The 23,440-nt window shown below is 40.2% G+C and overlaps 1 protein-coding gene across 1 annotated transcript; it reads right to left on the bottom strand.

The window, feature by feature from the left end:
• Window positions 1-861: 861 nt before the first annotated feature.
• Window positions 862-16,930, bottom strand: LOC119785571 (ectonucleotide pyrophosphatase/phosphodiesterase family member 7-like). Its single transcript, XM_038288294.1, has 6 exons — window positions 16,649-16,930; window positions 16,408-16,553; window positions 13,962-14,591; window positions 4,039-4,273; window positions 1,840-1,957; window positions 862-1,696 (listed from the first exon to the last, which is right to left on the bottom strand). Exons 1-6 carry the CDS (start codon window positions 16,881-16,883, stop codon window positions 1,648-1,650), a joined length of 1,413 nt encoding a protein of 470 aa, XP_038144222.1. The 5' UTR covers window positions 16,884-16,930; the 3' UTR covers window positions 862-1,647.
• Window positions 16,931-23,440: the final 6,510 nt, after the last annotated feature.

Below are 23,440 nucleotides of genomic sequence, written 5' to 3'. Positions count from 1 at the left end.
GTATGGATGTTGTGCTCGTTCCTGTTGGAACAGTGTAGATTGATCCTGAGGTTCTGGCGCCTTTCGGCCACCCCTCAATGTACATTTGTTATTGACTGATTTTTGGCTACGCCTCTGAAAATGTGTTGCACATTTTAATGGAAAGAATTTTTAGCCTTTTAATTATTGATTTTAGTCTTTTTGTGACGTTTTTTTTTTTACAAACATTCTTTTTCAAGGAGTTTGCCAGAATTGGAAAAAGAAGCCGAAGGCCCGACTTTTAAATTTTTTAATCAGTGAAGCAAAGTTGGTCATTTATTGTCCTGCAGAGACAGACAGCAGGAGGGAGCTCACCTTGATGCTGTGGCTCTGGAAGTGCAACGTTAAAGCCAGAATAAAGATGGAGTTTCACTTCCACAGAGCCACTCACAACATGGAGGATTTTATTCAGTTTTAGGGTTTTAACATTTTATGTTCTGTGTCAGATGAAGGAGATTTACAATTTAACGAGCTACTCATTTAATGATTTTAAAGATGACACTTGTTTTTACCTTAATAGTGATTTTTAACTGTCTTGTTTTACATCAATAATTGATTCTATTGTTTCAATTGTGTAAATAAAGCGGTTAAAAAGTCAAAAAGCCTCCTTCATTCATTCTTCCTCCCTCTCTCTTTCTCTCCTTTTCTTTCATCCTTTATTTTTTACCTTTCTTACCTCCTTTTTCTGCTCAATGTCCATTGAAAAGGTTTTCTTTATTCAAAGTCGCTTCAAAAAACGTTCATAAATAATAACCAAGTGTAATCTTGTGGCAAAGCCATGATGGTCCACTGGTGAAATCTAATGGGCTGCAAACAGGATTTGTTAAAAAAAAAAAACATAAATATTGATTCATTCTTACTTTTTATTTAAAAGCTAAAAAGTAAAATTAAACATTTCCATAGTAATAACAGCAAATATGTATAAAACATTATAAGCAGTAAAAGTTGACATTAAAAGATGTTTAACAACATTTTACAGGTTTATATCAGTTTGTTTTGCTGAAAGCGATCAGATATGATTAGAAACATTTATTATACAATTTCTTATACTGTTTGTCAATTAGAGCAACACAAGATACTTGTTATTAAGCTATGCAAAAGAAGTGTTATGTAGAAAGTGCTTTTGTTTTGAAAATCTGAACCGGAAGTGCTCTAGTTTCTTCTGCATCTTGACTGTTAACCAGAAACAGAGGCGGGTAAATCAGAAAGAGATTGTTGAAACATGAAACTCAGAAGCTACAGTGGCCTCATTGAAACCAACAAACATTTATAAACAAAATCACAAAACGCAGAATTTTATCTTTTCAAATAACCTTCAGTTATGCCATTGCACCGATAAGAGCTATAAATCAGCAGCATCTAATAGCCTACTAGGTTTATTTCAAAACTTAAAATTAAGAAGTAAAGTTGTGATTGTGTGTAATTATCCAAAATATACATCCATTCTTGGCTCACATCAGTTTAAACTAAACAGCTGCTTCTTATATTTATTTCTTAAATGGGGTCTTTTTAAGAACTCTCTAATTTCTTCTGGGCTCCACCTATCATTGATCTAGTGTGATTGAAAGCTGTCAACAAGCAGGCATTTCTCAGCACATGACTGAAGAAGAAGTTTCATTTATGTGATGATCAAAACGAAGATTGTTTGCTCTGCTTTTTCTCTGAAAAACTGTCCGATCTGAAAAAGAGATGTGAGGACAAAAACCTTATAAGCAGATAAAAAAAAAACAAATAAAAAGGCAACGAAAGGAACTGGAAACCTTTTTTTCTTTTACCATCAAATAGTCTAGTAGATTTGTTGTTGTTTTTTTTTATCCTTACCTCTTTCTTTTCCTCCTGATGACATTATACGATGTTGCTACTATGAAAACCAAGAGAAGAAATGCAGCTACTGCAGAAAGTCCAATAAAGCCGTTTTTCCACATGTTGACGTTTTCACCTGACAGGAGGAAACGAAAGAAAACATTTTTCTTTTATTATTATTTTCATTGAACTCTGGGCTTTTTAAAATATGTCTTCTCTTCCTGGATAGAAAGGCAGCTTGTGTTGCATTTATAAAATCATTGCTGATTTATTTCCACCCTGGCATTGCACTGATTCACACCTGTAGGCTAACCTTTATGGCCCACCTCTGCTAAAAGGCATTTTTGTTCATGAGGACATGAGGGACAGTTTCATCCTAATTCCTATGGAACCAACAAGAATTTTCTTCACAACAAACTGTTTCACTTTTTTTTGTTTTTATTAGTTCTGGAAACTTTATTAAGAGTCATGTGCTTAGAGTTTTTTAATCTTTAAATTTATTTAAGAGGATTTTAGAACCTAAATATGAAGAGCAGAAGACTTGACATTGATCCCTGAGGAACCTCACAATTTGTTGTTTTGTCTGTATTCAGGGATAGAGCTAGAAAGGGGGGCCAAGGGTGGCCATGGCCCCCTGCAGCCAATCATTGTTGGCCATCCCCCCAAACCACCCACCAGGTAGTTTGTTGTTTTCAGGTGGACATGATTCACCACCTCTCTTTTTTAATTTTGCTATTCTATCCTTAATTTAATATAAGCCATGTATTATAATTCATTATATTGGTATCTCATCTGTATTAATATGCTTTTTGAATGCTCATAACAATTGCATGTTTATTCTAATTTGACTGTAATTAAAGTTGCTGATAACTTAAATATATATAAAGAAAAAACATAATTCATAGCCTCCTGAACAAGCAGTTCCCCTCTAAACCAGAAGGTGGCAGCAGTGATACCTACAAGTGGATTATCCTGACTATTTTACATTTTAGATGTTAGTATAATAAACATAAACTCAAAACAAAAATACAGTAGTTAATTATTCACATCAACATACTAAAATTAAAGATTAAAAACACACTTATAGAAACATTTAACACAAAAGTTATACATATTTTTATATATCTGTAAAAATTCTATCATTCCACACTATAATGTAGGTGTTACAAGTTTGTTTGGTTAATACTGATATCATATTGGGTCAATATTGATACACAAACCTGCTTTACTGTATTTTATTATAAATTAATAATGGTGTTGTTTATGTATCCATCAAACATTACAAATCTACATAGAGAGTTTACCTGCATGTGTTTCATATTAAACTGCTCATATGAGTATTTGCTCACTTCAGGTAGAAATCAGACTCCATGTAATCCCATAGTTTTAAAATAAAACACAAACAATGAGGAAAAAACAAGACTTTTATCAACTTAAGTTTGGCAAAATGTGTAATAACTTTTGAATTTTAGCAAAAATCCAACAACATATTTATTTAATATCTGAAAATAAAGCTTTTAATAAAAGTGGTGTTTTGTAAAGGGCTCTGGTTTATAAAGGGCTTTGGTTTATATCTGGCTCTGGTTTATAAAGAGGTCTGGTTTATAAAGGGCTCTGGTTTATAAAGGGCTCTGGTTGATAACGAGCTCTGGTTGATAACGAGCTCTGGTTTATAAAGGGCTTTGGTGTATAAAGAGCTCTGGTTTATAAAGGAATCTGGTTTATAAAGGGCTTTGGTTTATAAAGGGCTCTGTTTTATAAGGGGCTCTGGTTTATAAAGGGCTCTGGTTTATAAATGGCTCTGTTTTATAACGGGCTCTCGTTTATAAAGGGCTCTGGTTTATAAAGGGCTTTGGTGTATAAAGAGCTCTGGTTTATAAAGGAATCTGGTTTATAAAGGGCTTTGGTTTATAAAGGGCTCTGTCTTATAACGGGCTCTGGTTTATAAAGGGCTCTGGTTTATAAATGGCTCTGTTTTATAACTCAAACCAACCACAGGGCCCCTGGTTGCCTCTGAGGAGATTAAGAAGGTAATCTATCAGATTTGACTTTTTTTTTCTTCTTTTTTTTTTTTTAGATTTTTTTATATCTCCAAACAGCATCTTTTTAAAATATCAGTTTGAGTCTCATTTCTAAAAGTATGCAGAACCTTCTAGTTTCACTGTAAACCCTCCAGCTCTGAGCAGGTGTCTGAAATGCTTCAGCTGTAAAACTCACCGGCGGGTTCAACGGCTTCCACCAGCATGTGCTGCGTGGCGTTCAGGTGGCCGTCGTTGACATCAGGCTGAATGCCCAGAATGTGACACATCAGTGGGTAGATGTTGACCGTCTCAAAGGGCCCCACCAACAGGTTCCTGCGGAAAGCCGGACCCACGGCTCTGAAAAAGGGCTTCATGTCCATCACCTGGTTGTCGAAGCCGTGCTCTCCTTTGTTGAACTGAACCGGGAAATACTGCAAAGACAGGATGGGGAATGATGTCAATGCAATTTATTTCAGTTTATATATATACAGGTGCTGGTCATAAAATTAGAATATCATGAAAAAGTAGATTGATTTCAGTAATTTCATTTAAAAAGTGAAACTTGTATATTATATTCATACATTACATAAAAACTCATATATTTCAGATGTTTATTTTGTTTAATTTTGATGATTACAAATGACAACAAATGAAAATCTCAAATTCATCATATCAGAAAATTAGAATATTACTGAAGACCAATAAAAACAAAGGATTTATAGAAATGTTGGCCAACTGAAAAGTATGAACATGAAAAGTATGAGCATGTACAGCACTCAGTATTTAGTTGGGCCTCCTTTGGCCTGTATTACTGCAGCAATGCGGCGTGGCATGGAGTCGATCAGTCTGTGGCACTGCTCAGGTGTTATGATAGCCCAGGTTGCTCTAATAGTGGCTTTTAGCTCTTCTGAATTGTTGGGTCTGGTGTATTGCATCTTCTTCTTCACAATACCCCATAGATTTTCTATGGGGTTAAGGTCAGGAGAGTTTGCTGGCCAGTTAAGAACAGGGATACCATGGTCCTTCAACCAGGTACTGGTAGCTTTGGCACTGTGTGCAGGTGCCAAGTCCTGTTGGAAAATGAAATCTGCATCTCCAAAAAGTTGGTCAGCTGCAGGAAGCATGAAGTGCTCTAAAACTTCCTGGTATGTGGCTGCGTTGACCCTGGACCTCAGAAAACACAATGGACCAACACCAGCAGATGACATGGCACCCCAAACCATCACTGACTGTGGAAACTTTACACTGGACTTCAAGCAATGTGGATGAAGTGCCTCTCTTCTTTTCCTCCAGACTCTGGGACCTTGATTTCCAAAGGAAATGCAAAATTTACTTTCATCAGAGAACATGACTTTGGACCACTCACCAGCAGTCCAGTCCTGTTTCTCTTTAGCCCAGGCAAGACGCTTCTGACGCTGTCTGTGGTTCAAGAGTGGCTTGACACAAGGAATGCGACAGCAGAAACCCATGTCTTTCATACGTCTGTGTGTGGTGGTTCTTGAAGCACTCACTCCAGCTGCAGTCCACTCTTTGTGAATCTCCCCCACATTTTTGAATGGGTTTTGTTTCACAATCCTCTCCAGGGTGCGGTTATCTCTCTTGCTTGTACACTTTTTTCGACCACATCTTTTCCTTCCCTTCGCCTCTCTATTAATGTGCTTGGACACTGAGCTCTGTGAACAGCCAGCCTCTTTAGCGATGACCTTTTGTGTCTTGCCCTCCTTGTGCAAGGTGTCGATGGTCGTCTTTTGGACAACTGTCAAGTCAGCAGTCTTCCCCATGATTGTGTAGCCTATAGAACTAGACTGAAAGACCATTTAAAGGCTTTTGCAGGTGGTTTGAGTTAATTAGCTGATTAGAGTGTGGCACCAGGGGCCATCAATTTTGAACCTTTTCACAATATTCTAATTTTCTGATATGATGAATTTGAGATTTTCATTTGTTGTCATTTGTAATCATCAAAATTAAACAAAATAAACATCTGAAATATATGAGTTTGTATGTAATGTATGAATATAATATACAAGTTTCACTTTTTAAATGGAATTACTGAAATCAATCTACTTTTTCATGATATTCTAATTTTATGACCAGCACCTGTATATATATACACTATATTGCCAAAAGTATTTGCTCACCCATCCAAATTATTGGAATCAGGTGTTCCAATCACTTCCATGGCCACAGGTGTATAAATTCAAGCACCTAGGCATGCAGACTGTTTTTACAAACATTTGTGAAAGAATGGGTCGCTCTCAGGAGCTCAGTGAATTCCAGCGTGGAACTGTGATAGGATGCCACCTGTGCAACAAATCCAGTCGTGAAATTTCCTCGCTCCTAAATATTCCACAGTCAACTGTCAGCTGTATTATAAGAAAATGGAAGTGTTTGGGAACGACAGCAACTCAGCCACGAAGAGGTAGGCCACGTAAACTGACGGAGCGGGGTCAGCGGATGCTGACGCGCATAGTGCGAAGAGGTCGCCAACTTTCTGCAGAGTCAATCACTACAGACCTCCAAACTTCATGTGGCCTTCAGATTAGCTCAAGAACAGTGCGCAGAGAGCTTCATGGAATGGGTTTCCATGGTCGAGCAGCTGCATCCAAGCCATACATCACCAAGTGCAATGCAAAGCGTCGGATGCGGTGGTGTAAAGCACGCCGCCACTGGACTCTAGAGCAGTGGAGACGCGTTCTCTGGAGTGACGAATCGCGCTTCTCCATCTGGCAATCTGATGGACGGGTCTGGGTTTGGCGGTTGCCAGGAGAACGGTACTTGTCTGACTGCATTGTGCCAAGTGTAAAGTTTGGTGGAGGGGGGATTATGGTGTGGGGTTGTTTTTCAGGAGCTGGGCTTGGCCCCTTAGTTCCAGTGAAAGGAACTCTGAATGCTTCAGCATACCAAGACATTTTGGACAATTCCATGCTCCCAACTTTGTGGGAACAGTTTGGAGCTGGCCCCTTCCTCTTCCAACATGACTGTGCACCAGTGCACAAAGCAAGGTCCATAAAGACATGGATGACAGAGTCTGGTGTGGATGAACTTGACTGGCCTGCACAGAGTCCTGACCTCAACCCGATAGAACACCTTTGGGATGAATTAGAGCGGAGACTGAGAGCCAGGCCTTCTCGTCCAACATCAGTGTGCGACCTCACAAATGCGCTTCTGGAAGAATGGTCAAAAATTCCCATAAACACACTCCTAAACCTTGTGGACAGCCTTCCCAGAAGAGTTGAAGCTGTTCTAGCTGCAAAGGGTGGACCGACGTCATATTGAACCCTATGGATTAGGAACGGGATGTCACTTAAGCTCATATGTGAGTCAAGGCAGGTGAGCAAATACTTTTGGCAATATAGTGTATATATATATATATATATATATATATATATATATATATATATATATATATATATATATATATATATATATATATATATATAGCACCAATTCATAACACATTGAAAGGAACTTTCCAGTTCACCAGATCATACAGTCAAGTTGATTCAAAAATTCTATCTAAGGAAAACCATTGCATCGACTCATTGACTCTTCAGCAATCCCTCACACTAAGCATGCTTGTAGCGACAGTGGAGAGGAAAAACTCCCTTTTAAGAGGAAAAAACCTCCAGCAGAACCAGGCTCAGTGTGAGCAGCCATCTGCTGAGGCCAAATGGGGTTCAAGGAGACAGAAGCAGACATAGAAAAAGAAGCATAGATACAAAAGGCAACTGTAAAAGGTGGACCAGTCCAGGAAACAGACAGAAGAGGAGCTCCAAGCCAGCTCCCATGTCAGAAGATGAAGAGAGCACATCCAGTTAGTCACCGTCAGAGAAACAGGACTACACTGAAAAACAGGCCGATCTCCAACATCTATAAAAGAAGGTGTTGATGGCAGCAGCACAGCGGATATTTCTCTCAAGGATGGAGTCACAGCCAAACAGGAACAGACGATGCAAAGCTAATATGAGAAAAAGCAGAGAGAGCATAATAGATTTTACTAACAGATTCTGCAGAGTGGGAGAATAGAGATAGAATGAAGCAGAATGATGAAAAAGGGGTCCCTATGTCCTCCAGCAGTCTAAGCCTATAGCAGCAGAACTATAGAGATAGATCAGGATAACCTGAGCCACTCTAACTAGAAGCTTTATCAAAAAGGAAAGTTTTAAGCCTAGCCTTAAAAGTAGACAGGGTGTCTGCCTCACGGACTAAAACTGGTAGTTGGTTCCACAGGAGAGGAGCCTGAGAACTAAAAGATCTGCCTCCCATTCTACTTTTAGAAATTCTAGGAACCACTAGTAAACCTGCAGATTGAGAGCGAAGTGCTCTGTTAGGAACATAAGGAACAATCAGATCTCTGATATCAGATGGAGCTTGGCCATTTAAGGCTTTATATGTGAGAAGGAGGATTTAAATTCTATTTTTAATTTTTACCCTCATGGCCCTTTTTGGATGGTTCAATCAGTGCTCCATTTTAATAAGGGCTTCACAGCTCGGCCTACTTCCAGCAGAGGGAGGTATTGGCCAACAAATGGAGACAGTTTCTTACCGTTTCATTGCTCTCAACCCATGACCCTGTTTAAATGACAGATTATTTTAATCTACCTTTTTATTTCTTTGCAAAAAATACTACTAAGAAGCAAACTTATAATGATTCATTGCTGATTTTGTGAGATAAAAGGGAAGAAAATGGGTAGAACACCCAGTTATCTGAGTAATTGCATAACAGTCTTGATGTGCTTATCTTTCTCTGGGATCGACCCAAATCGGCTATAAGCCACAAAGGGAGAGAACAAAGAGTCAGCTAATGTCCCGATCACTGCCGGTCACATCCCCGAGACGTGACTTACCCCACTTTTACAGAGTGTACCGATTCTTCAAACATTTTCCCTTTTTTTTTTAGCCTTTTTGCTCTTTAAGCCCCTCGCAGGGAGCTTCCCAGTTTCTGCTGCAGAGCCAAACGGGGGGAAAAAAAAGAAGCTAATTTTGAATTTCGAGGCATGAAAAGCTTTGCGGAGCATTCGAGAGCCCTGCGTGTCATCAGCCAGGCCTGGATTATCCGTGCAAATGCACTTGATTAAAATTGTAATGTGCCAAGATTAAAATTTCACTCCTGTTTCTGATTGAAAAGAGCTCAGTTTCACAACTTCCAGAGAGCAAATTGTGGGGCTAATTTAATTACGTCGGAAGGTCAAGACGTGAGGATCTCTGTGGAGTTGAAAACCTGATGGCACTGGCATCAGTTATCAGCCTTATCATCTCTGTCTGGCCATAAGTGCTCATCATTTTCCTTCAATCAAACTGATCATAATCGCAGCTTTACTGGGAGCTGTTAATGTTTTACCGAAGGCGTTATTGAGATGCTCGCGGTTTAAAAAAGGGGGCATCCTGGATGTGGCACAAATGGCAATTTATTTTACCCTTTAAAGGGTAAATCAATAAGACTTGCTGTGGGCAGAGAACTGTCACGGTACCTGTCACCTGGGCTTTAAACTGTCCTTCGTGTTGCACGTCAAGCCGTATATCAGCAAGAACATGAGATCTGGGTTTTTACTGCTGCGGGTTAAGGTCAGCTTTCATAAATTTCTCTCTCTATAGTTGAAACCCTTAATTTAATTTCATCAAATCAAATAACCCCATAATTCATAGATTCATCTTACACAGAGTGACACTTTGCAAGGATTTCATTTTCTCATTGGGTCTTAGAAACATAGAAAATCACATCAGATCCTTAAGATATTTACATAAAGAACAGAGCGGAACAGAGTGTGGATGTACGTAAAGAATCTGCACTCAGAATCTGCTCTGGGCTCCTTTTGCTGAAACGGGGCATTCAGGAAGCCCAGCTCGCTTTGATTCTGATGCCTCCTCTTCCTCTAGACAATGGTCCATTTGGGTCAGCCCAGCTTCCTGGTGATACCATGGTGTGTAAAGCAGGTACTGGTACAGTACTAGCCTTTCAAAATGTCCCCACTTTTCTTCATGGGCCCTTGATCTCGCGAGCTTTCAAGGTTTCACTCGCAAATCAGTCTGGAGACTCTCTGTTAAAGAAAATTTGGAGCCGTTCACCAAACGAACGTCCAATCAGCGTTGGCTTTGAGGCGGGTTGAGGTGTGACGCAACGAGAAGCGCGACAGTTCAGTCTAAAGAACATGGCGGCTTCAGCCGATGAAACTAGCGTTAGCGTGGCTATCGAGCAAGTTTTATCGGAATTACAGAGTATTTCTTCACTGAAAGAAGAGCAAAACACTGCTCTGGAGGCTTTTCTCAGAGGAAAAGATGTTTTTGCTCTCCTCCCGACTGGTTTCAGCAAGAGTTTGATCTATCAATCGGCTCCTCTTCGTCGTCGCTCTGTTAGTACGTCATATGCTTCGTTGATCTGATTGGTTTATTTGGCCCGTCTATCACCAACATAGGCCAATCAGCTAACCAGTATTTTTGTCCCTTCCCAAAATTACTTCAACGGAAGGTTTCCAGATGGATATGCGGAGCAAATCCATCTGGTGGAGTCAGGTTAACAATCTGTACCATCAGCTCATTTGCACATGAGTAACCAGATATATCTGGCTGCACTTCACGGAACAGAAACGTTCATTTCCTGTCTGGAAAGATGCACTAAACGAAATTCTTGTATACACTTTGGGCCGGATTTATCAAGATCCAATTTTGCGTGCAGTAATTTGCGCTCGCAAACTGGAATTTTGCGCGAGGGGCTGAACCATGGTTTGCGGGTGATTTAACAAGAGTGATTGCGTAACTGGTGGCAGGTGCAAAACTGTTGGAGACGCCCTATTTAAATGATGGTTTTGCGCGTTTTGTGGTTTGCGGCAAAGTAGTTTGTAGTTTGTGCAAACTAGTGCATTAAGAAATTTTAATCTTACAGTGACACCCCCACCCCCTCCAAAAAAAAAAAAATATATATATATAAACTTTGGCAACCTTTATTCCCTAAGGTGGTATGTGGCTGAATTTCTACTTCACTGCAGTAAAAAAAAAAAAAAACAGGTGTTTTGTATTGGCCTGTAGAAAAATGCACATACCAAATGGCTCATACCCGCAGCATTTGGCAGGTTGCTCCACAGGCGCAGGGGGAGAACCCCGACCCCGTCGGACAGCACTTCGGACAGCACTTCTGAAAAAACTAGATTGGGAGATCCCAGCTCTCGCTGCAACCGTACGCTGGAATGACCCAGATGCAAAAAAGTGCAATGTTGCAAGGAGTTTTGTGATATCTGGTATTGCGTGGGTCCTCCTTGTGGCTGGCTCCAAATCCATTGGGAGTTCCCCCAACAGCTCCAAAATGGCAATGCTGGATAAACGATATGTTTTGATGATTTTGTTTTCCTCCTTCATTGCAAAAATATTCACACGGAGTGAAAAAATGCGTTCTCTGCGTCTCCTTGCTTCATTTCCATGTCTCCTTCTTGCGACAATAACCGCTGCCATGTGTGCGCAATTACGCATACAGACCATTTGCACCTTCTTTTGAAACGTGTTAAATATAGAGTCAGATACTGTTAGCAAAATTGCTTTCAGGTTTAATAAATCACTTTGTGAGTGCTAAATTAATATATTTACATGTTCTCCTCCCACAAGATGCACTTTTGCGTGTAAACGCCCCATATTGCATATTCATTGCAGAAAAAGTACTAAATGGATAAGAGGCGCTATTTAGCACGTTTTAAAGACCAAATCCTTTTAGCACGCTGTTGATAGATCAGTTTGTACATTTTTTAGCGTGCGCAGTGAAATAGCTCACGTTTTTATACACGCAAACCTTTGATAGATCCGGCCCTTTGTGTGTAGAAAATGACAATAAAAGTTGTTTAAGGCGCTCTTGATTTTACTTTGTAAAAATTACATAAATTACTTAATAAGCGCACTAAACTATAATGTCTAAAAGGTTACTATTGCATTTCCTGAGAAGATAAATGCATTTAAATTCTTTCCGTTTTATAACTCGTCTGTGCCGGAAGTGAGCTCCTACGCTACTTCCAGGAGCTAACTTTTCTGGCTTTGGATTTAGACATAAATCTAGTCTTTGTCAGTTTTATTTTATCCTTTTGTTTTAAAATTATGGCACATAGTGCGTAATCTAAACAAAGAAACAATTTAAATACTGATAAACATGGTTTATCTGCATTTTAAATAATTTTTTGCCAGACTACTCTCAACATGTCTGATGAGGACATCAGACAAGCAGTTTATTGAAGAAAATTTAAAAAGCATCAAATTAACTCGGAAAAGTCTTGTTTAAATATGTAGTTTAGCATTTTTTTGGGATTTAAGGATAAATATAAGTAATTTTAGAACAATAATTACATTATTTATGACGATTTTGATGAATATTTGCTTGCTCATGTGCAAATGAGCTGATGGTACGGATGGGGTAGTGACATCACACTATAACCAGAAGTTAAAATCGGATAAAGATTAATCGTTATGATGAAAAAGTTGTAGCCAGTGTTGTGCCTGAACGCGTTCATTGAACGAAAGTTCATGAACTCGTTCATATTTTGGGCGAACGTGAACTGAACGTACTGCATTATTGCCTAATGAACGACATTGTGAACTCGTTCATTCTGGCGTCTGTGAACGGCACGCTCTCTCAGTTCAACTCCGTTCAATAGGTTGCCAGATTTCTATAGAGCCCTCCAGGCGAAACCCCGGCTAAATCACACCGTAAACAGGCCTTAATATGTATCGGGAAAAACACCCAATCTGGCAACACCAGCTACCAGCGTCGTAGCCTACAGCCGCGTGCGTCATCAAAACAAAATGCAGCGTGGAAGCCACAGCAGCATGGAGGCGACTTAAAACAGGTCTATGACCAGGTGGTCGGTGAGGATGATGGCAACAAGTTTGCCCGCCGGCTTTCAGTAAAAAAAATCCTCACTTCAGTAACCTTAAATTCCTACCTCAGCCTGGTCCCTCAGTTTGTGTTAGTAAAATCTTCTTGAGCGGAGGTCTTCAACATGGGATCCGCGACCCCTAGGGGGTCTACGGAGGTACTGCATGAGGGTCTGCATGGTTAGTTGATATTTTTATATTCCCCCTGCATTTTTTCCCCCCACTAATTGAAATGTCTTTAAATACTCATTAACATGAAACCAACACACTGTAGTAAACAGATAAATGGAGACAAAAGATGTCTTTCAGTCATCAATGCTCACATTCAGCGACACACAGGAGCTCTTTCAAGCTGGGCGCCGTTTCCTTCACAACAACCAGGAATCAGAATCAGAAAAACTTTAATAATCCCAGGGAGAAATTTATTTCTTTACATTACCCCATCTGTAATAGAGTGACTATAGGACACAATTTCATACAATATATATAGTTAGGGGGTCCCCGCTCCATCTCTCCATCAGTTTGGGGGTCCTTGGTCTGGAAAACATAGAAGACCCCTGTTCTTGAGGGTTTTACTATCCATGTAACTTGTTTGTTAAACCTGCCTGGTATAATTTTCCAGGATTCCAGTATTCCTTTTTAGTATGTATTGAAATGGAATTTCAAATGGAAAAAAATTATTAAAATAAAAAAAAAACATTTGCACCTTAAAGACTACTTTCCTATTTTTCTTTTAATAATTACTCATAAAAAAGACCATTCAAGCAGCACATTTTTCCTGATGTTTTTGAGAATATACTGTAGGGGTGAAAGCTGCAGCTGCTACTAGTGTGAAGTGAATGGACAGCAACAAAGCGTTAAAGCAACAATGGGGAAATGCTGTCCCCTCAATGCTAATGTAAACCCTGGTTGGATAAGGATTCAAAACTGGATATGAAGATGAAATCTGACGCACAGTTTCAGAGTTACAACTGATAAAATAATTGCTGTCTGTGGTTCTACAGTAGGCTATGGTGTAATTGAGCAATATATGAAAAAAAAAAAAGAACTATGAACTAGTTCATTTTTTGGAATTGTGAACTATGAACTGAACTAGTTCATTTTAAAATGTGTGAACTGAACTTTGAACTAGTTCACGTAGAAAGAGAACTTTCCCAACACTGGTTGTAGCTATGACCTTAAAGTTTTTGATTATAATGTAATTAATTTGATGCACCCACAGTGTTTAGAGGTAAAGAAACAAGGAGAAAGGAGGAGAAGCAATATACGCACCCCATTGAGGACGTATCCAGGGTCCGTCCATAAAATGATAGGCAGGATGCGGTCATTTTTGGTGAAGTAAAGGTGCTCTGGCATCTCCTCCTTCTTATACACGTGCAGGTGTGGATGAGCCCCCTTCAGGGCTTTGTAAACCGCCTCCAGCTTTCCAGGATTAGGAAGCATCATCCCTGTAGGTCCATAGTCCAACAGGTGGAAGGACACATCGCTGAAGTTAAAGCCTGGGATCTTGGAGAGGGTGATTTCTTCCAACTGGGCACTACGATAGATGGTGGTCATGCCATGGTCTGCTGTGATGATGATGTTCAGTCGCTCGGTCAGCCCGTGCTTTTCAGCTGAGTCTCGGATGTAGCCTACGGTCCGGTCCACTTGCTTCACCATGTCTTTGCGTTCTTGTGAGTCGGGCCCGTATCTGTGGCCCGTGCCGTCTGGTTCGCCAAAGTACAAAGACACAAAGTCCAGATTCTGATCTCTGAACCAGCCCATCACCTTGTCTGTGTTCTCGTGCCAGAGGGTCTCGTTCTTGTAGTCGTAATAATTGGGCTCCACTTCTCGCACCGTGGGGACCTGTCCCTGGTAACTGGAAGCTGTGCCCGGGAAGTGGAGAGAGCCAGCTCTCAGACCCTGGAAAGGTGAAAAGGAGAGCACGCTTATAACATCTCTGCTGGAGATGTCGACTCATGGGTGTAGACCTTATCAGCTATAAATATATGGTTATAGAAGTGCTTCTGACACAAGCTGCAAACTAGGCAGTCCCCCTCCTCTCAGTGATAGAAGAAACTACAGAAAATAATAAAGTTTCCATCATTTTGTATTCCAGGGAGTTTCTGTTTAGAGTAGAACAGGATATTTTGCTTGATCTATAAAATCCTGGGTCTAGTTCTATAAAACAACAAATCTGCCCTTTAACAGAATCAGAATGAGACACTAACTCTTTCAGTCGTTACAGAGCTCTCACTGCAGCCTCAGCTAATCAGTAATTGGACGTGCAAACAAATGACTTGTTCTGGGTGAAAGTTACAGATAAAGTTACTTTCCTTCTCTTTTTCTCTGTGGTGCAAAAGTTATTCCATTATTTTTGCAAGCCAAGAACAAGTTCTGTTATTAGAAATTTGAGGAAAAGAAACCCAGAAAATAAAATGTGAAAACCTATTTTTTTATATATTTATTTATCTATTTTTTTTAGTTCCCTTAAAGTTTCTATTATTTTAAAATTGCGTTTCACATATATTTTTTCAAATCTTCAGTTCTGGGGGTGGGCTTTCTACGGAAGAGGATTAGGGCCAGAGGAAAAAAAAAAAAAAGTTAACTGATTTTTTTTCTTAGAATTCTGACTTTAATCTCAGAATTCTGACTTTTTTATTGTCAGAATTCTGACAATAAAAAAGTCAGAATTCTGAGATTAAAGTCAGAATTTTGACTTTTTTCCCATCTTAAACTGAAGTAAAATGTAAAAATCAGTTAACTTTTTTTTTTTCAGTGGCCCTAATCCTCTTCCGTAGCTTTCCTCTGGAGAGAGGACACATTTATTTTGGTCTGTGCGTAAACAATGACTGGACTTAAAAACTAGGAAAATGCAATCTGAAAAATGTTTTAAAAATGCGCTTTTTAAAAGTCAAGGTAAAAAAAAATGTTAACTGATTTTTTTTCCTCAGAATTCTGTCTTTAATCTCAGAATTCTGACCGAATTCTGACAATAAAAAAGTCAGAATTCTGAGATTAAAGACAGAATTCTGAGAAAAAAGTCAGAATTCTGACTTTTTTCCCATCTTAAACTGAAGTAAAATGTAAAAATCAGTTAACTTTTTTTTTTTTTTTTTTTTTCAGTGGCCCTAACCCTCTTCCATAGCTTTCCTCTCTCCAGAGGAAAGCTACGGAAGAGGATTAGGATTTGTTCTGTGCGTAAACAGTGACTAGACTTAAAAACTAGGAAAAATGCAATCTGAAAAAAATTTTAAAAATGCACTTTTTAAAAGTTAAGGTAAAAAAAAAAGTTAAATCTGTAAAAAAAAAATATACAATAAGTAATATTATATTAGTGATATTAAAAATGATTATTGAAGAAAAAAAAGCATATTTTGAAAAAACATAACCTAAGAAAACAATCTTTTTTGATCAGTATGTTTTCCAAATATAATCTTTGGATTTCCTTATTTTTCCATATTTTTATTCAAATATTTATTTACAAAACATGTTTTTTTTTTGCTCGCAAAAATAATGGAGCAAATTGAATTCCTTATTTCTGTCACCCCCTTTGGCATGCCACCCTGGGCAGTGAGCCATACGGCACAATTGACAGGGTTTGAATCTTTCTCAGAATAATTATGTGCCGACGTCACGGGCGGCAGAATTTATGGCTGAAACTGGGCAGAACTTCTGAGCTGTTTTTTAGCAATAGAAATGGGTTCTGTTGCTGTGAGTGGACCGGTTCTGCTCAGACCTGTCGCTCTGCTGTGATCCAGATCGGAAGCGTGCCGTTGTCCCACCATTCGTTCACAAACTGAGTCTGATAGTAGCCCTTCTTCTCCTTTGTGGTGGTGTTGAACCACATGTTGTGGATCACTCCATGATTCTCAACGTAGCGGCCTGCAGAAGGAAGAACATTTCTTCCCTCACTCCAAATCTAATTATCTAGCTTATCATTATAGCTGTATTCCTGTGCAGAAAACAAAGCGTTTTACCTGTAAGGAGGGTGAAATGTGTAGGACTGGTGACGGTGATGTATGGAGGGGTGACATATTGGGCCTTTACACCTTCCTTGGCCATATGGTCAAGGTTTGGCGTGTCCACGTCCAGGTCGTAGTCCCATCGGAAACCATCGAAGGATATGAGCAGCAGCTTCTGCCTCTCTTTGGTCACCGGGAATCCATGGATGAAGGAGGCCCAGAGGACGCAGAGACACGCAGCCCGCAGCATGATGGACGCCTGGCAGATCTGACCTGACCCTGTCCTTCGCCCGAGACTTTAACTCCCCAGCAGGTCCCACCTCTTTCCAGTTCTCTGAAAGCACCAAGTTCTGAACAAAGTTTCCCCATCTTATCTTATCGTATTGATTAGATGGACTTTATCTCGGCTCTTTCAGCGTTCGGCCTGATGAGGTTTATGAGCCGGTTTTATGGCTGGGACTTGTTTTCACTGTGACACCACCCCACCGCCCCCTCCTCCCTCCTCCATTCCCAGTCGTTTGAGTCTTTGAGCACTAGCAGTAAAGCAGATTAATCTCTCCGGGCATGTTGCCTGTTTCTCCTCTAACTCGGTTGTTGATGCTGCCTTTCTGCACGTCTCTGCATCTCAGAGTTTCCGGTGAATCTCCGGTGATGGGAGAATGACACTTTGATGGCTTTCACCTTGAGTTGGGATGTCGCATGATTGATCTGACATCAGGAAAATGAATAGAACGAGAGCATATATCTCGTCATGGGGTCCCTGCGGAAGCAAAGGCCCTAATAGACTAGAAGACCTATTTGTTTTAATACCTCAATAGATTTGCCTCTGGATGTTGTTCAATACTTATAACAGAGACTTTATTTTGAAAAGCGTTTCAAATCAGATCAGTAATCTCAATTTCTCTGCATTCTCAGGTAACCTTAACAATGTCCATCAAGTTGCCGGACAAGCTAACTCTTCAAATTTGTTCTTTATTGTTCGTGTCCTTGGTAGAAGTTCAAGGGAATAGTCTAATCTTTATGGAGATAAGGGATAACATTCATCAGCTTTCATTTACCTCATTCATATTCATCAGCTTTCTCATATTAACTCTATCCGCCCGTCGTCCACTGTCAGCAGGATTTGGTGAAGTGTTTTGGACTGCTGAGACCCGTGGAAGGCTCAGATCTCTGCTATGAGAACTTTATCAAACATACACGCTCAGAACTTGTGGGGAAAGCAAACTCCATCTGACCCTCTCAGTCCTGCGCAGGATTTCCTGCGGGATTCTCATATATTCTTCCAAGATGAAATGTGAGGTTTTTGCCTTCAGCTCTGCCTGCTGCAGAGCACCTTTCCCACACAAACAGCCGACAAAACAGCCGGTGAAAGTAGAGTGTAGGAGCACTACATAAATTAGGACTCTGTGTTGCTCATACTGTGGTATATTTTAGAAAGGTGTCTAACTCTTCTCTGACATGGGGGACCTCTTCTTGGGAAATCTCAGTCAACTATTGCTGCCTCTGATTTATGTAGCTGCGATGTGCAGCGGATCAAATGCACCTAGTTAAACGTGATAATTCCTCCAGGCTATTAGGTGTCACACACTCACTTGTCTGCTGTTGTTTTGTACTGTTTGCCAGACAGTAACCAGATCGTGTATTTCAGCATAGTGGGCTGTTAAGCTCAAATGTGTTCCTTTGTGGGTACCAGATCTGCTCCGGTGGTCAGGTCTGCTCAGGGCCCTGCCCCTTCTTATGACATCAATATATGGCAACACCATTCGGACAAACTCTATTCCACCAGTTTCTTAAAGGAATAGTACACCCAAAACATGATTAGCCTTCATTTTCTACTCACCCCCATGCTGAACAACACTCTGGAGTACTTTTTTGATATCTCAAATGCATCTGGAGATCTGGGAGGCTTCTTGCTGCCTGCTGACATTCAAATAATGGAGGTCTATGGCGCCCGAGGCAGAAAGGTCCATAAAAGTCCACAAAAAATGTGTCAATATTCCTCCATACTGGTCGTCCAATGTATTCCAAGTGTCCTGAGTGGGTAGCGTCCAGAATTTACTTGAAACAAAGTCATTTAGAATGTTTTTAGAGCATAAACAGTAGTGTATAGGATTTCCTGAAAGCGCGCACCTGCGCGTTCATGACGCTACGGAAGCCGGCAGATCAACCAGATGAAAGTGCGCATTCAGCATCTGCTCTGCCGATAATGCAAGCGTAGAAGAAGAAATGTGCTGTTTACCTGTGCAAAGAAAGAAACAACGAAAGAAAAATGTCTGAGGACTTCAGTGTTGAGGAAGAGCATGAGTTCTTTGCCGAGCTGAATGCGCTGGTTTGGTCTGCCGGCTTCCGTAGCGTCGTGAACGCGCATGTGCGCGCTTTCAGGAAATCCTATACACTACTGTTTATGCTCTAAAAACATTCTAAATGACTTCGTTTCGAGTAAATTCTGGACGCTACCCACTCAGGACACTTGGAATACATTGGACGAGCAGTATGGAGGAATATTGACACGTTTTTTTGTGGACTTTTATGGACCTTTCTGCCTCGGGCGCCATAGACCTCCATTATTTGAATGTCAGCAGACAGCAAGAAGCCTCCCAGATCTCCAGATGCATTTGAGATATCAAAAAAGTACTCCAGAGTGTTGTTCAGCATGGGGGTGAGTAGAAAATGAAGGCTAATCATGTTTTGGGTGTACTATTCCTTTAAGGATAAAATCTCTTTTGGAATGTCAACATATTATTACCTATATTTGCTATTATTTTACATTTCGCTGGTGATCTCAAGTAGCTGGAAGTATAAAATCAATCATTCTGAGTCTTAAAAGAAAGTACTAATTCGTAGGGAAATTATATTTAAATGTCAAATCATTCTGGCTTAAACATATATATAAATGTACGCTTTATCAGACCATATTGTCCCAAAATTTAGAAAATGTAAAAAATACTGTCTTAAATCTGTGTTGAACACCTAAATTCAGCCAATCACTTTTCAACGGTCTTCTGTCAATCTGATTTGTTCGGTCATATCATCTTGATTCATGTGTTGCAGCTAATATACGCAACGGTTGAAATCAGAATCCTTTCCTTTCCCATTGAGTTGCGTCCCAGTGTTCACGGGGATGAACGTCTGTGTCTTCGGCAGGCGTAGAGCTAACAGAACTGGCAGCGTTGCGAGGCAAGGGCTCAAACATGTACGGCTGGAAGCCTTCTACACCAAACCAAGCTTCTGCCGCCCTGGCGTCCTCTTCCACAACATCTTCGTCCCCACTTTCCTCCTCTAAATAAAAAATGGATGACGGAGGAGACTCATCCACGACCTCCGACACTAAACTCTCCTCCTCTTGCATGTTTCCTCTGTCCATAGCGTTCCTTGACAGCGTCGTTTCTAAGGCACCAATTTAGTGCTACTTGGTCAAAATGGAATTTCCCATTGGGAACCTGCTAGCACTAAGTTGCTAACTGGTTAGCAAGATGCTTCCGACAAACCGGCCACAACTAAAACGCTTGCGAACCTTCCGCCACAACAATCCCGCTCCCTTGATAATCTACCGATAACATTCACTTTATCACTTGTGTAAAGTTGTGCACCACTTGGGAGAATTCGGAAATGCAACCGTTGGAATAGTCTCTTCCCTTTGACTTTAAATAAGCTAGAAATTAAGCCTTTCTTTTTTTGTTTATTACCTTAATCTGACCAGAATATTCTGAAATAGATTAGTTTCTGTAACTTTATCAGGAAAAAGAATTTGCATTATTTTTGTAGGAGGAGACTCATCCACGACCTCCGACACTAAACTCTCCTCCTCTTGCATGTTTCCTCTGTCCATAGCGTTCCTTGACAGCGTCGTTTCTAAGTCACCAATTTATTGCTACTTAGTCCCAATGGAATTTTCGCAGAAATCTAGGCAGCTTTGCGAAGTTTTTGTAAGCATATCAGCCTTTCAGGGCTCTGTTCGCCACATTACAGCACAAACGCCAGATATACTGAAAGTTGTCTAAATGACACTGACACCTCGTGAAGAGGTTCCCGCCTTAGACGCCAACACTGATCACTGCAGTTCCATTTTCTAATAAATGTTTTGAGAAATGAGAAAGATATCTGTGCAATGCAAATTAAAAAAATATTTATTGTAAAGTATGTAATAATTTCATATTTAAAGCGCTTTCAGAAGTTTGAATTCTGAATATGTCCGGACTTTTCCTTTGAAGTTAAATTTCGGTCTACAGGTGTAATCAAATCAATAGACTTTAGAAGCGTAACTGTTGCTAAACATTAATGTGAGGGTGGGGGTTATAAAACGACTGTAAAACATCTCTGAAATATAACAAAAAGACACATACACAAGTGAAAATAATTTAAAATTCCTACTAAATCCTCTAAAATGGACACTACTGCCAACTCAAAGCATATGATGCTCAGAGAAATTATATAGAAAACCCTCAAGTAGATAGTAGATAGTTTCAAGACTACACATATTTTTACAGTATTTACATATGACATTAATCTTTCCAGTGTAGACTTTTTAGATGTACATGAAAAGATAAATGCTGAGGATATTTATCAATGTGTAAACATGTTAAACCCTTTCAGTTTCTGCATTGTTAAAATAACTTAATGTTTGCCTCGAATGCCTTCTGGATGCAAGGATTTACTGTAATCTTTATACAGACGAGCTAAATGTCACAGAAAACTTTTAAAATGATGCTTTTCAACAGCTTTTTTATTTCTTTCCTTTGTGAAGTTCGGCAGTTTAGATAAACCACATTTTAAAGTCTGAAGAGTCTTGTGGGTGTTGTCAGCTTGTACCCCACTCTCCAGATCCTCTGAGAAACAAGCAGACTTTCCCACACGCCTAATCTTGAATCAGAATTGCTGATGAAAGACGAGCGGGATCCAAATTTAAAATACATAAACACAACCACACCTCCGCAGGATGAAAACAAATCCTCTGCTGCATCTGTATTCAGCTCACTTTGGAGTTTGAATGGAGGCTGCTCTCCTCCCCGCTGTGGCTGGAAGTAGACCATCAAGTTCATGCCAGCGTGCTGTGATCGATGCGTTTTGAATTGTGTGCAAACAAACTTAATGCATGAATGGCTCTTTAGCAGATTATATACAAGCAGGTCCAAGTGTAAACCTCCAAACCGCAGGGAAACTTGATTGGAAATACACGTGTAGTAAATAACCGCAACAAATACAACATTTTAATGGGCTTGTTCAACATACTAAATTCCTGTCATGCTGTAGAAACCCACTGTGCAGTTTACTTTCTTTGACTACGTGCAATGAAAAGGTGGGATGTAAAAATCAGAACCATCTGTGGGATCGTAAAAAAAAAAGAAACACCACACACTTAAATGTGTGCCAGAAATTAGGACGGATGCTGCCTTTAATGTTGGGCTATACGCACAGAGCACCACCCTGCTTCGACACAGCTCATTATGTAACGGTTCATTTAGCAGCTGACATGTTTGGAGAAAATGCAAGCAGAACACTGGTCACAATAAAACCTCCCTGGATATCTACAGGCCTTAAACACTTGAGAAATTCGGCGTTTTCATGGTTTGGATAAGTTCCACTAAGCAGAAACAAAAATTTTACTTAAAATAAAATAACTAAACTAATCATTTACAGGTGTAGTGGGTGATCGTTTTGATGCGCTGTAATGTAAATGTCCTGCTTGCTCAGTTAGTATGTTCGGCCTACACCGTGTTAGGAATCCAGTTTGTGTGGGTTGTGTTTTGGTGTTTTTTCCCTCCACCACCAGGTGGCGCCTGGTTCTCGTTGGCCTCCTCACACACCTGCTGATGGTTGCCTCATTACCGGAGGACTCTTAAGCTGCTGACTACCTCGACGCCAGAGCGTTTGCCAGTTTTGGCTACTCTAGCCAAGCTGAGTTTTGCTGAGTCAAACTGAGTTTTTGTCAACCTGAGTCTTAACCTTTTGTTTTTTCTTTGCCTCTCGGCAGGAAGTCATCCTGCATACTGGATGTTTTGGACCTTCTCCCCCTGGAAGGATCGTCTGAGATTCAAATGAGCTGGGGATTCAAACTGGAGGTTTGGATCTACTTTTCCCCAAAGGATTGTTTGAGCTTCACACTGAGCAGGGGAAACATCTCCACAAGAAACTGTTCAAGTACCATAGGAAATCCAAGTGGCAGTCAGCTCCTCCGTTCCTCAAGGAAACACCTCAACCTTGGTAACCCTGTCTGACCTCCAACGAGCAAGTCGATTACTGGAACAACCCACACCGACTGGATTCAGAGATCGACACCTTTTCTGGAAACGTGAGTCCTGTTGCCTTAATTCCCTTGTGCAAATCGAAGCTCAGTTTTCCCACAGAGCCTGAACTAACTGCAGGAACTTCCCCTTCACTTTTCAGTCCCGGTTCGCCAGTGTTCAGAGCAGCACTGGACCCATCTCTACCAGTTCTCAATAAACCTGTTAAAACTTTCCCTGGTCTCTCTGTTTGGTTTTCTGCATGTGGGTCAAACCTTTGCATAAAATCACGACACACTGTATCCTTTAATTTTGTTCACATTAATGATAAATCTTCCTAAAGCTCCAGGGTTACCTGTAGAATACCACAAGGATCAGTATTAGGACCAATTCTCTTTACTATTTAAATAATAAACGGCCCCTATTATGCTGCTGATACTCTGCTATATTTTTGCCTATAAATCCTGATTAAACTAAACCATTATAAAGACAACAGGGTTGTGTTAAGGACACAAAAAACTGCTTGACCTTAAATTTTCTAGTTTAAAGGAAAAGTCTGGTTGTATTCAGAATTCAAACTTCTAAA

The sequence above is a fragment of the Cyprinodon tularosa genome, unplaced genomic scaffold (genome assembly GCF_016077235.1).
Source record: "Cyprinodon tularosa strain WSP-4 unplaced genomic scaffold, ASM1607723v1 ctg250, whole genome shotgun sequence".
Lineage (NCBI taxonomy): Eukaryota > Metazoa > Chordata > Actinopteri > Cyprinodontiformes > Cyprinodontidae > Cyprinodon > Cyprinodon tularosa.
Note: the sequence above shows the minus strand (reverse complement) of the source record. Positions and strands in the feature narration are given on the sequence as shown.